We start from the raw sequence: 14,916 nt of genomic DNA, 5'->3' as shown, positions 1-14,916 counted from the left end.
TCCATTCCTCCATTTTAACAATTATTCTCTGTGCATTAAAGCTTTTTATTTAATCCAAAAGGCAGCGTACAAAAGCATACAGTTTTATTTGCTAAATATTAAAATCCTTAAAGACAGTAAGACAAAAATAAATCCTTGTACTTCAGAAACACCACAATTGGGGGAATTAAGTTTGCAGATATGTTTCCGATTTGCACTCATGCTGCCATCTGCCTTTACATTTGTGTTCTGGGAGTGGGGGAGGAGGGGAAGGTCTTTCCTACCCTGCCAAAGGTCTTTGTTCTACTCAGAAGCCAGATCACCTTACCTCTGAAAGTGTGAGCTTTTGTCAGCTGTTCATACAATAAACAGCTGTGGATGTATGAGAAACCTATTACCACTGGCAAAAAACAAAAGCTGGCAAGTAGTTTCTGTATTTACAATGGACAAAAGACTTCAAAACACATAATTATTCCAATATATTCTGGAAGATTTTTTCCCCTTCCTCTCACACCTAATTTTATAAGCCTTCAAAATTAGCCTGTGCAGACAGCATAGTAAATGTAATTAACTTCAGAATGCCAAAAAATAGCGAATCTCCCTGCTAACTGCTAATGCAAAACGAGAACAGTGCAGTCATCATCAGCACACAAGCTTAATGAAGGTCTTCCTAGAGGTCTTGCTCCTGCTTTAAGAGGACTAGATATAAATCTAACAGGGCAAATGTTTATCAACTCTGAACACCGTTAACAGAAGAAATACGTTATTCTACTTTTCAGGCATGCTCAAGAACTTAATAACTTTCAGTGAACTTGTTAAAAGTCACAGATTCCATTCACCTGTTATGCTTTTTCTCTCTTGAATAACCTCCCAATTATAGTACTGCTCCCAGTGTGGTATATCATTTCAGGTATAAACTTCAAATGATGACCAACATACAGCACGCATACTTTATCCACTCTGCTGAGACAACACATTTTTTGCTAAATGACCAGGCTGAATGAAGCTACTCCAGTGTTCAGCAGAGGCTCCTCCTTTGCATTCAGTTCACTCTCTCTGTATGAATCAAATTAAAAACAGGCTTAATAAAGATGTGTCAAACTGTATTCATAATAATCAGAATGTAAAGAGATAAAAAAGCTTGCAGTAATCAGGAATATATTTCAAGTTTTTAGCAATTAAGAATTGAAGGATTTCAAAATATTCCCAACCATTGCATCTCTGGAGATCAATGTCAATTTTGCTTACAAATAGGTGATTTAAATTACAACTGTCTTTTCATAATAAACTGCTTTGGATTCAGGTTTATCTTTGTCTTTCCATCTCTTCACTACTATGTGGGAGGGGGAAAGAAGACACAGAAATTAACTGAAACTATCTTGAAGCTCAATAAGAAACACTGTGAACCTGTATATTCACCATAATTCATCATTCAATATATATTTTTCCTTCATTGAGGGATGCCAGTATTTCCAAAACTGACACTCCGCTTTCAATATCTCAATTTACCAAGTGTTAACAATGGTTTAAGTCAAGAACAGACATTCCTATCTGAAAGCAAGTTTTCATACATGTGATTTGAATGACCTTAATTTTCTGAGGCCTCCGAACAGCAAAGGTTTCAATCATTACACAAAACATCTTCTATTTTCTTTATTACCCAGTGCTGCACTATTCTTGGGAAGATAATACTAAAGGACACCTCTCAGAGACCCAGATTAATTTTGTGCCTGTTGTTTCTGCCCAAGTATTGTGAGCTAGAACAGATCCAGTACTTGCATCCTGATGCTGTGACAGATTCATCTTGATGGAAGCTTATCAAATCACTGTGCACACTAAGTTTTTCTGGGACGCATTTAGCAGAAATTGTGTCCTAAAAGCAGTTTCACTAGTTTGCACACAATTTTAAAGATGAATACATTTAAGGAGAGACTACTAGATGTACTGAACCTACCATCTGCACAGCATAACTGGCAGAAACTCTAGCCTGAATTCAAACAGCACCAAAGGGGACAAAACTACACAGATTTTAGAAATTGTAGTAATCTGAAACCAGTAGGAATGCCTCCTCATATCTTCAAATTTAAAATCCAAGAGTTGTCTTAAACTTCTCCACCACTGTCAAACAACCTTGCACAGCTTCACACCTACTGCAGAAACAAAAGAAACTATGCACACGCACACCTGGTGGCACATTCATTGCTTCATGGAAATTGCCCTGTGCATAGTCTCCCAACAGGACTTTAGCCCTCGGTGGAAAGCAGTCAAGTGTCTTCCAGGAAGGTGAAAGATAAAGGTCTGAAGATAGAAAATTACAGTGAGCAGCTGAAACACAGCAGCTTCTGGCCATGCACCCACAGGCAGCATTCTCACCTCTGGCTGGTGTGAGGGTATTTACATAATACTTCTGGAGGGCTTTGGCAAGGATGACAAGTGCAAGTCAAGATTCCTGAACCAGTTTCACAAAATTCTGAACGTGTGAGCAAATCTGTATGCAAAGACCTAAGTGCATGGGATTTAGTGGCAAACCCTTTCACTCAACCCCAGAGCTGTGATGAGAACATTCACTTGGACCTGTCTGTTCCATCAAGAAACACCAATCCAAGTAAGTTTTACACATAGCAGAATTACAGAGACTCACTCAACTGCAGCACATAAAACTCGCAGGTTTTTAACCCTATTTTGAGTTTCCAGTAAAACAAATGCAAAAAAGCTTTCCCTAGATTAAAGATAAAACATACTCAATTATGAGTAAAACAAACAAAATATTTTTTCTAGAATTACATGAATTACAATCCTGGATTTGTGCAAATATAGAAATTAAAGTACAGGAAATAACTTCAGAATTTCATTAAGGTAAAGGACATCTACAAGCTCTGTTCCTCTCCTCTTCCCTCACTCGGGTCCCATCCTTCCTGGGATTGTGCTTCTTATGCCGAATATAATTTACCCAGGCTTCAAAATTGAACACTTTTGTTGTACTTCTGTGTGTTTAAAGAACCTCTTGCATTACCCAGGGGGATTGTTCTTCTTCCTTTTTGTTAGTTCCATGTGAGCAACAACACTGTGTATAGATCAAAACCCTGTTCTGAACATCCAGTTTCCCCTGATTGTATTTATCTTCAAAATAGCAAAGCAGAAGTAGGAATAGAGGTGGAGGGGTCAAAAACAAGACAACCATGAAACCACAGTAATTGGCACAAAAACTGAAAGACTGATACACCTGAGTGCTTTCCGATCTCCTAAGTAGGCAAGAGTTCAAGCTGGTACTTCTTTAACAAACCTTGGCTTGCAGAAGGCATGGTCAGCTTCCAAAGTATCATATTAAACATCTCTGATGAGCCTAAAACAAGGTATGACAGGAAGTACACATCTAATTTTATAATACCATCAGCAGTGTAGCTATAGAGCAGGAAAGATACCAGACTGCGTAAGTTCACTTTCCTCAAATAAGAAATGTTTCGCTTAGGAGCCTAGATAAACATGTACAATAAACACCACCTGCAGAGGTTTGGAAGGATCTAGATGCTTCTTTTAGGGTTGGAAGTCATGCAGGCTCCCTTCCACCAGGAGACAACTCAGAGAGGTGAAGAACCCTGGTTAAGTTTTGCACAACTTAAGGATTCCCTGTCTCACTCATGAATGCCTGCAACAGTCTGACAGCCACAACTGTCTTGTTAGAACTGTAGGAAGCCTCTAGGAAGTGAGCAACCTAGATTAATCCTTTCTCACTGAAGCAGGCTACTGCTAAAAGTGAGCCAGTAATAAGCTTTGATGTCCCACCGTGCAAGCAGTTGAGAAAGCCAAAGCACCCTCTCCCAGACAGGCAAGTCCCACAAAAATTCTCATTATGGTAAAGGAAAGCCATTATTGCCCTAGAAATGGCCTCAACTGCACTGTGAAGTGTGCAACAGGGCTTTCATGAACTTCTTTCCTCCACCAGTTACGGGCAAACGAAGCTCTGAACTAGTTAGTTCCATCTGGAATAGATCACACATTGGCTTTGAGTCCTGAAAACAGATCATTTCAGTAAACACACCTCACTTAGCAAAGCAGCTGTCTGTCATTTAGCTTCCAGACTAAGGATGTTATACAAAAGCAGCACCATTCTGCTCAATTACTGTTCTACTTGGGGAAGCAGTAATGATACTGGAACACCACAAAGCTATTTCAGACTCTCTGTAAAGTCCATATCAAAAATACTTATTTTATAAGCAGTAAGACTTTTTCTCACCTTCAAGCCAGCCCTAAAAACTTTGCTTGAAATCTCCACACTGTGCTCCATCAGCTCTTTCTCAAGCATTACTACCAGTAAAAAAACACCATGCCAGACACCTAAAGTCGCTGCTACACTACCACAATCCTGCAGCCTCCAGGGACTCTTGAGCAGCAACAGATCAAAGTTCAAGAAATAAAGAAGAGTCTTCTCATTCTTAGTTATGTTGGCTCAGCAGGTCTAGTCATGCAAAAAGCTGTGAACACTTATTTTAGCAACAGCTGTGATGAAAATAAACAGGTCAACAGCTATGATGAAAATAAACATGAAACACACAATTTGGTCACCAAATAACTGCATAATAAGGAAAAAAATTAAATTTGAAAGTCCCTGTTATAAGTGCGCTGAAGTTCAGCACTGCCACAAAAGAAGAGGAAATGTATGAACTTTGAAGGCAAAAAGTACCTTTGGCAACAGCTATGCAAATATAGACAGATATGAATTTGTACAATTGGACTAAATGGTTAGGTATTTCCTTCCCCTTTCCTCTACTCCTAAAGTAAACATTTGTCTGGCTTTCTTTTAACCACTGGTGGAGTGTGGGAGGGGTAGTCATCACTTAGCCAAGTTTTTGTGCCACAAAAACAACCCCACTGTGGATGAAGTGATATGGAAAACGGCTCACTCATATATGCCTAACACACAACCTGTGCTCAGGAAAGGCCTCTGCTGGTGGCTCTGAAAGAAACAGGCTGCGTTTTACCACAGGTGAACTCCCAAGCACAGCAGCTATTTCCTTTCCCCTGGCAGCAGTTAGGGCTTCAAGACCACTTTAGGCCAGTGTTACTGACACAGAAAGGAGCCCTGCCCTCCTCAGTGCCCCCTCTTGCAATCTTCTGTCCCTTGCATTAAGAGTAGCATTTTCTTGGCCAATAAACCAGGTAAAACTCACCAAGCGAGATCTGAATTCATAAGCAGGCCAGTCCTCTGGCTCACCACACAGCTCCACAAGCCCTGGCACAAGCTGAAAGCTTGAGAACTGCAGTGTTCTTTTGACAGCAGCCTGCATTTAAGCCAGCCTAAAGCAATCACGTAACTTCAGGGTGAATAACACAATGGTCATCACAGTGGGTGAAGTTTGCAAATGGCAATGACAGAAAACCTTTCCAAAATACAAGTTATAAGCACAGCAATGTGCATTTTCTGTTCTAAGAGTTACACAATGAGGCAAAAAGAAATAAATGAGTCATGGCACAGCAAATGAGTCAGTTCTTTCATTTACCATATTCATGACAAGTATTTCACCATGGAAAACAATTATTTTGATAGGCCTGTTTTGTAGTCTGTCCTTGGAGGAGTTCACTGAGTGACAAGAGATTGCAAGTCTGCTGGAACAGGCTCTTGGAGAACTCCCATGCTCACAGCCACACTGTGCTTCTGTATTGGCAGCTTTCCTTAGGGCAGCAAGCTTGGTCAACCAGGAATGTGCCCCCTCCCTAGGAAAAGGGACGGGCAAGAGTGGTAACTCTGCTAAATTATAACTGGAAATATAGTTACAACTTCTGTCAGAGTTTAAGGCCTTTGTCATTTATGATCTTTGTCAGGCAACCTAAGGTTACCAACCTTAAGACATAAGGCCTGTAGCTGAGCTTGAAATCCATATTTACAAAGAGCAGAGACTACCAATCTTAGCCTTTGTCCAGCACACCACATTATCCAGGTGTTGCAGGCTAGTACAAGAGCCTCCAAACACCTGACACGCATCGTTCAAGTCAGTGGAGGCCCTCTGTCACTGCACCACATCAGGTTCTGCGAGCCATCACCACCATGCTGGACACCACTGTTAGATACCTACAGCACACATTGCCCACAAACATCACAATGGCCCCCTGCTTGCAAATACATCCATTCCTGACAGAAGGTAGCCGACCAAAGGTGCTTTTACCCGTGGAAGAGGAGCTGGTCAATGCAGAGAGTATGGTGTGAGGGCAGTCTGCTCTGCAGAGCGTAAGCCATCAAAGGTCCCTCCAGCCGCCCCACCTCCAGTTCACCATACAAATACAGCATTCCCACTCTTCTTCTGATACGTCAAACCAGCATCAACTGCAACAGAAGTGGATCTGCTCTGACTTTGTCATATTCAAACACCACACACCCCAATCCCTAGGCTACACTACCTACTACAACACTTATTGCCTCACCAAGGCTGCATGACATGCTATACCTCCTGAGCTCCTGGAGCAAAACACCGCTATAGAAAACCCCCTATGCCTACCAATCAACCTACATGTATGCCAGGCGCTCCTTCCACTCTAATGCTGCAGACTCTCCCACCTCATTCACCCATTAACTTTTGCCTGAGGTGGTTTCATTATATCACATCACCATCTTGGCCCACATCACCCTCTCACTCCCACAACGAAGTCATTGAGTACACCAAGGCCCTTGCTTGGAATGTGGTTCTGCCATTGGGCCCTTGGTGGTTCCAGTGCAGTGCATCACTCTGAGATGGCTCTCACCATGGTCCCTAGTGGTGATGTCTTCTGGATTGAGGTTCCTGTACCTTTCAGCACTTCCAGAAAATGTTGATTCCGCTCCTACAACTTTAAACTTTTACAGATTTTTGTGCTTCTCCTTTTATTTCCTAAAATCACAGCTTAGTGTCTCATTGTTCAGTCATCTTCCTCTGCTTCCTCCTTTCAGTAGCTGTTTCTCAACGCTTGATCTGTACTTCCTTTTGTTATTCAGTGAGGGAGGGGAAGATGGACCTCCTAACAGGCAGGATGCACTGAAGCACATGCCCATGATTCCCATCTCTTTCCACTCATCCATGCTAACATTTCACTAGCTATCATTTCACACTTTTGAGTATCAGGAAGAAGCAGCTTTGATCTTACTGACATCTTGCTCCCTTAAGCTTATTCTACATACTGGGAGTATTCAGCTTTCTGACATCAGCACCCTTCCCTGTCCTGCTGAACAGACACGAGTCCTTCCTTTTAAGCGCAACAAGACTTGGATCTCTTAGGTACTGAGATTACAATGCTCACATCTGACCTATGTTTTCAGTCTTCACCACTTATCTTATACCCCTACCAATGTTAAGTTTGACTTCCAGATGCCTCCTTATCCGCAGGAAAAATTTCTCTAGTCCTTCTGATCACCACTGTAGCAACTCTGACAGTTGTCTTCCTCTTCCCCCTTCCTATTTCCTACTTTTGTCAGAAGAACTGTCCAATGAAGGAAGCTGCGTATCACTCTTCATCAGATCCTTGTCTGCACTCCCCATCCCAGGTCAGAACAATTTATAGGCTCTGGGGAAAAAAAAAAAAAATTGTTCACAAGTTTGGGCACCATAAATATTCACTGGAGGTGGAGGGGACGGGGGGGGGGGAAACAGGACACCAAAATAAGAAAACAAGTCTCTTTTTGCAATATACAGTGCTATAAAACTAAGCCATTTAATGTCTCTTCAGGAGAATTAAACTACAATTTGGCTATGGCTTATAGTGAATGAAATTCAGTTACAGTCTACGATTTTATCAATGAATGATTAATGCTATGAAAAAATCTCTTTCAAACGGTTGCACAAGATGAAGAGTCAGTGGTTCTGTTATACCATTGGTCAAGCTTCCATCATTACTTAGCAGAAATAGCTTCTACTAAAGTAAAATCTGACAAACACCCTTCCAATACACAGAAAGCATTATCTGAAAAATTAGAGTATTATCTTTGTGCATCAGATACATCTTATTATAAAACTGAAATTGGAACAAAAGGTTGAAAAGAGAGGACACCCACTTCATAACTTAAAACTATTTTGCAATTTCAAAAGCTACAGAACAGCTAAGTTGAAAGCCGTGTTTCATTTTGTAGGAAAAAGTCTATCAGCTTCCATGCTTTTGCTAATACTCATTAAAAGTATTGCATGTAGAGGGAACAGTCATTCAGACTATGTCCTCCTTAAATATACCTCATCAGGTATGTAGTGAGATCTTTGACCTCTACCTTATCGCAGGCAGCACCACTTCCCCATTTCTCACCCTCTCATCTATAAAGCATTTTACTCAGTATTTTACCACCTCCCTTCTCTTCAAGCATATATTATTCAATAAGACAAACTATTGTTTACTCCTAAACACATCTTTGCTCCCTGCTACCAAACAGTCATTTACATTTATCATCTACAAATTTACCTAGAAATCAAACCTGTAAACTATTGCCACAATGCATGACAATGTAAAAGCCAACCACTGGAAACTGTCAGTAAAACTAAGTGGTATGCTGCTTCTACAATTTATACACAGGACTAAATAAATTTATTCTCAGCTTCCTTATCCCATCAGACTTTCACGGCATCTGTTACATCATGTCCCAGTCCTAGTCACTGCCTGTCATTCATGCATTAGCACACTGAGCTGAAGTCACCTCTATTAATTCATGCATTCATATCTGATCAGGAAAGCTGCATGATGCTGCTCTCCCATATCATGGCTTGCAATAACAAAAAGACAAAAAACAGCTGTCCATTTTATGACATCCTCATCCCCCTGCATTTTATGTCATCCTCATCCCCCTGCTCTGGAGGAAGCAAAATTGAAGTTTTGGGCTTCTGTATAATATAGCTACACTAGAAACAGAATATAATGGACTTGATATTTTATCCCCAAGACACTAACTGTGGACAGTTTGCAAGGTTTCAGTTTACAATCTAAATCAATGGAAGAACTGAGACTCATTTTGCATGTACCACAGCAGCAGCACAGCCAGTTGTCCCAGCTATCATTGATAATAACAGTATTTCAGAATAAAAAGTGTTCCAGTTTTTCTCTTTCTTTAGCTAATATATTAAACAATTCATTTAGACTATTGATTTTTCCCTGGTCTTAAACTCTTAAAATCAACAGATCCTGAAGAATTGTCCTAAAGAAGAACAAGCCATATTTAATCCACTAAGCATGGTCACTAAATCCAGCTTTGTAAATATGCAAATGAGTGTTTTACTAAGACTATTTTCCACCCTCCCAAAACACTGCATTGTATTCCACCAATAGCAAAAGTAAAGTCTGATGGAACTACTAACTGCTGTGGAAGCAACCAACAGCTTACAGTACAGTTCTCCACTCAACTGATTTCCTCACATTTTCCAGAAGATCCCAGGAAGATTATCTGTAGGTGTATTTGGTAATGAGTTCTTAACACCGCTTTTATCGGCTATCCTTTCATAGCCACAGCTGAACATAAGTGGAAGAAAGGACCAACAATCAATCATATGAAACTCTAAAGACCACATTACCTGTATTTATTTGTAGTATTGATAAATATACTGTCAATCCTGTCATTAATCACTGAATATGGATAGGTGCTCCATGCACTTCAGCCCAATCAAAATACCGAAGTTGAATGTAGAAATTAAGAAGAAATAATTAAGATCAGAAGCCACTTTTGACAAAGGTAAGCTAGAGGCTAAAATGTTTGAGTTTAAAAAGTTTGTGCTGCCACTAGGCCTTGCACACATAGTGGAACACTGCTATGCAGAAAGAAGGCAGGCTACTACCATTAAAGAAGAGTCAAACTTTAAGCATACAGAAACAAATCTGAGAGCCACTGCTGAAGCCTTTAACCCAAAGCCAAGTTCTAACACAAGGTTAAAAACACTTAAATAATTAGAATACATGCAAACTTGATCCTCTACTCTGTTAGACTATACATTTCTCTCACACTCTGTAAGAGTTTTTCCAATTTTAAATGCCTCAATGGTCTAATGTTTTTTATTTCATTAGTCAGCGTAAATTAAACATTGTAGTCAGCTGCAGAATTCCTGCTTAGTTCCTGCACTGCCACTGCATTACTACCGGCTGTCAGTAACCAGTTAGCAGTTAAACTTGGCACACATACAACAAAGTGTCTCATTTCTTAGAAGTCATACAGCTATGCAGCAGTTGATTTTCCAGGCCTTTAAAACAGTCATTTGAATGCAATTAACTTTTGTGAAAAAAGTAAAGTAAAAAAAGTCACAATAAAGATATATATTAACACATACTTCTCCGAAATATCTTACTATGCTATTTCACCCGTGACTTTTCCAACAATGCCAAAATGTATTAATGGTCTGACATCAACTAACAATGAAAGATCACTTATGTAAAGAGGTGGATTGTTAAATAAGCTAGGATAAAAGGTAAGTCACCTGAATTTTTAGCACATTAATTCAGTAAATGAGCTTCCTATTTATCTGATCAGCTAGCTCTACCAGTGCAAATTTAAACTTACTGACAGGTTTTACCATATCCTTCCAATTAGCGTCAGATTTTCTCAGCCATTGCCCATGCATTTCCAAAGCAAAATTTCCAGGTATTTCAAGACTGTCAAATACACTCACTTGCAAAGACAAATGGAGGCTTACGGTAAAATAAAAAAATAAATAAATAATCTTTAAAACCACAAATAAAAACACATACTCTCCTTTTTAAAGCATGTGATGTAAAGCATTACTTTAAAATGTCCTTCAAACACTGCTGAAATTTCTCCTCTTCGAAAATCTGTTTTTCTCTTTTTGGAAGTGTTTAATAAAGTGTTGGTAAAAATTCCACATATGGACACTCATCAGTCTATACTGAATTGTGCTGCATCAGAAAAAGTCTTTTGTATGCCCACTCAGCTCTTACAGTAGGCCTTCTATCAGTTCTGACTTAACCACAAAGGAATTCTCTACACTGTAGTTACTATTAGAAGGCTAGACTCCTCCAATCTGTTTGCACATATGCAGAACTCAGTCAGAAAACAACTATTTTAAGATGGTGATTTATATCTCTGGTTTTCCAGACGTTCTGGCCCTCCACAGCAGGGCCAAGGCAACAAAGACTGGATGCATGTTGCTGCTTCAGAGGACAGCAGGGTAATGTGCCACAAGGCCATCACATAAATCATGGTAATTGGCATGTAGCTGGAAGGAGAATGCAAACCAGTGTACAGTACCAGCCAACATCGGCAGTGATACAGGTCACAGAAGGTTATGAAGCCACGTCAAGGGTTGCACACATACCCAGCTGAGAACTTTTTACATTCATAGTCTTGGACAGTAAACCAAGAGGAAAAACTGGAAATTCAAGACAGATCTCTCAGAACAAGTGCAGTTGTTGGACAGCACTCAAGTGTTCACGTGCTGTCAGGCTGACTGCATTCCAGGCAATCAGAATTCACATTAAATCTGTATCCTTGCTGCACATGAAAGCTTTTTAAGATTTCAAATTAGTTCATGTCCCAGACAGCATATTCATAAATTAGGATACCTTTTGTCAGTTAAAATAGCATGGTTCTTTTTGGACTTGACTTTTGGGGTTTTTTTAAAGATGCAGTAAATTCTCCTACCTAACCCCCTAGAAAATAAGCTAAAGATAAAGCAAGTTAAAGGATGTCAGCTGTTTTCCTATACTACTGTAACTTTGCACTCATATTTACACTACTACAAAACTTCACACTTTATCTTGACATCACTAGATTACCTAGGCAGCAGGTGACACTTAAATTGAACTCATGCAGACATATCTTAGAGCGTGCCATCTAATGTACCTCATCCTTCCACAGTAAGAAGTGTTTAGCACATTTTTTCACTCGAATTTTTTAATTAGAATGTTAGCAGAGTCTTAAGTAATGGTTCAATTTTAACACGTTCATTTATAAAAGCAAATGATACAGCAAAATGCAGCAATTAGCTACTGATTTTTAAGGAAACCAGTTTGTCTGATGCTGACTTTTAAACAGCCCCAGTATACACAGATTCTGCTTTTAATTAATTGTTCATCTCTGAAAGTTAGCATACAGGGAGAGACAGCATATGCTGGCATCAGTTGCTGGCATGGCAAGTGGTTCATATTCAAACATTGCTACATACCAAAACATCAGATCATATATAAAGATGGAATCACTTTCTAAAAGGAACAGCAGATTTAAAAATGAAAATTGTTTTCTTGGATGTGAGGAAAGCCTTGAAATTAAGGGGAAAATGGAATATAAGAAACATGAAAACTGACCTAAAACAAACAATGAAAAATTTTGTTACGTGAACCAAATACAACACTCCTGTATAAAAGAAGATTCCTCGTTTTAAAAATTGTGATGGCAAGTGATTAGCAATTATTTTCCTTAAAAAATAAATGAATTCTAGAGCAGTATTGACATTGTCCTATTACATTTATCCTACTATTCACAACCACATACAAAGATAGTATAAAGTTTTATTCTCATATTTTGAAATCACTCTAAAATACCTACATTTTCTTGAAATCCAGATCAGATACTTTTAGAAAGCCTGAATTAAAGGCAAGAGCTGATCTACAAAGCTTTTCCACCTTCAGTGATCTGGTCTTGAACGACAGCTTTTTTTACTTCTTTTGCTCTTTTTTTTTCAGGGTTTCTAAAGAAATTATTCAAGGTCAAGGATAGTGTATTAGAGTACTATTAATTGCACTCCAAGTCTAACAAGGAAACTGGAATGCATTAGATGTCTCCCTTTCAGGATGAAACATTTAAAAATTAGCTTATTAGTTTCTGTTCTGGAACTTGGAAATATTGGTAGTTATTTCTTCGAGCAAACTGAAACTGCAATCAATGAAGATATTTTCGCAAGACTCTACTAGTCTTGGAACTAAGTCCAAAAAAGTACAGCAAAAAGTCAGACATCATTTGTTTACGCCCATACCACAATATTGTATTAACAAATTCTGGATGACTTGTTTTACTCATACATTCCTAACCAAACCCCAACTTAGGCTGACTGTGGAAGAACATGATTGTTCCTTCAGCATGTCAGCACACAAAATTCCCCTCTTCAAATAGGCAGAGTTTAACACAACCTCTTCCTCTTGGGAAAAGGTCACTACACATACTAGAACAATTTGGTATCATAGCTCAAAAAAAGTTAATACTAAACACAGCACCTACATTCCCACTAATGATAGCCTTAGTTTTGTCACACAACTCAGTATTACTTCCATTAAGTAAATCCTTTTACTAAATACTATCTGTCCCACAGGTTTCATCAGCCATTATGTATATATTGCACACATCAGTAAGGATCACCACATCTGCTGAAAGTTGCAGTTCAGCTCACAGCACAGTATAACATCTGTGCCAGCTCTGTCATGAAAGAAGAGAAATTACTTTTATTTTACATGCTCTTCAATTTCACAAAGTTTTGGGCAGTTTTTTTTCAGAAAAGATGGCTCGGAAGAACGAAAATTTAACTCGAATCCTTGTCCACTAAAAGGATCTGAAATCTGCTGACTACAATACACATTCCACCAGAACTACATGCAGCCACCAATATGGTCTTCTAAAGCCTTCTCTTGTTCCTGCTGAAAAAAATGGCTTCTTGGTTTCGAAAGCAAAACAAATCTCCAGTCTTTAACTTAAGAACAAACGAAAGAAACATCAGCAATCTCCAACCACTATTTAACAAAGGAGAAATTTTACTTTGCTTTTCTCTAAGAAGCATCTTGGTTACATCCCGCAACCAGCTATCTCTAAGGGGCTTCCAAAACATGCCTGCAGCTCCATGCTAATGATGCTCTTCAGCTGAGCCTCCTTCCACAGATAAAGCAGCTTTCTAGCTTATAATACTAACATCATATTCTAGAGCTGAGGCAAGTGCCAGTCAATGAATTCTTTGTATTTTCCTTCCCGAGGAGTCCCTTCCCTCCAACTCACTCCCTTGCCATTCATACCTAAAAGGCATGACCTACCACAGTATGCTACCATGGAAAGGGCTGTAACTCCTTTAAGGAAGGCCTGTATGAGCAAGCAGGGTCTACACAACAAAGACAAACCTGCCTCAAATTACCAACAGACAGGGATACTGTAGGAGTACTTGTATGACGTATCACAAATTTTTGAGCACTTCTAATGCAGATACAGCTGTAGCAGTGAAGCTGTGTTTTACAGCACTACAGCCAAGGCAACCTCTGTCTTTCCCTAAGCAAGAGTCATACCAGTGGAGGCACAGGGGTTTATTTCTTCTCCTAGAATAGCTGCATTAAGGGCTCTCGCCAGGTCAGCTGTGCTATTGAGGGATCACACCTCTTCCTAACCTTGACAGCCACAGCCGTGACGACAATACAGTACTGTGTACTAATTCAGGACTAACCTCAGAAACCAAATATACACTTCGCCATCTAAAACTGTCTGCTTGCTCCTGGCATCTTCACAAATTTGGCCGAATGAAACACAGTCAATTTCTAATTTTCCTTCCAGATTGTCATATTTACTCACAAAGTGCTTTCTTGTTTAGACTGTAATTTTTACTAAAAATACTTGGTTTGAAATAAGTTAAAAACATGCATGGTAAAAGAGCTGTTTCATGCAGTTGGGAAGGTTTGCTTTAGGAGTCTGCATTCTCTGGCTTTTTAAAAATAAACTGAAAAAGAAAAACCTTCATGTCTAGTTGAAGCATATCAAAAAGCTATAAATACATCAATAAATTAGATGCAAATTGAATTCTGAAGCTGTCTTCTTTGGAGAAAAATCCTTCAAAATTAAGTGATGTTAATTATTATGCTAGGACAGCACCATTGAACTACAAAATAGCCTAGCAGCCAACCTTACTGCCCGATTACCAAGAACATTATTTGTGTGTATCACTAATACGTCAGCTTCATTTTATTTCAGATTTTCTTTACCAGACACCACACAAGAGATTAACTCAGTAGGTATGAAGCAGGATC

At 39.3% G+C, this 14,916-nt stretch overlaps 1 protein-coding gene across 3 annotated transcripts in view; it reads right to left on the bottom strand.

Moving 5' to 3' along the window:
* ZSWIM6 (zinc finger SWIM-type containing 6) overlaps positions 1 to 14,916 on the bottom strand; it is a 110,796-nt gene that overhangs the window by 92,700 nt on the left and 3,180 nt on the right. Inside the window, exon 2 of one of the 3 annotated variants that reach the window (XM_069001336.1) lies at positions 7,412 to 7,509. The exons of 1 other annotated variant lie outside the window; for it this stretch is intronic. In XM_069001336.1, the coding sequence (XP_068857437.1) occupies positions 7,412 to 7,484 (73 nt within the window). In that variant the 5' untranslated portion in view covers positions 7,485 to 7,509. Of the gene's footprint in view, positions 1 to 7,291; positions 7,382 to 7,411; positions 7,510 to 14,916 lie in introns of those variants that run through there. One more of the 3 variants, XM_069001337.1, reaches the window with a different exon arrangement.

This window comes from Aphelocoma coerulescens, assembly GCF_041296385.1.
Source record: "Aphelocoma coerulescens isolate FSJ_1873_10779 chromosome Z unlocalized genomic scaffold, UR_Acoe_1.0 ChrZ, whole genome shotgun sequence".
NCBI lineage: Eukaryota > Metazoa > Chordata > Aves > Passeriformes > Corvidae > Aphelocoma > Aphelocoma coerulescens.
The sequence above is the reverse complement of the archived record's forward strand: the minus strand, read 5'-3'. Positions and strand labels throughout refer to the sequence as shown.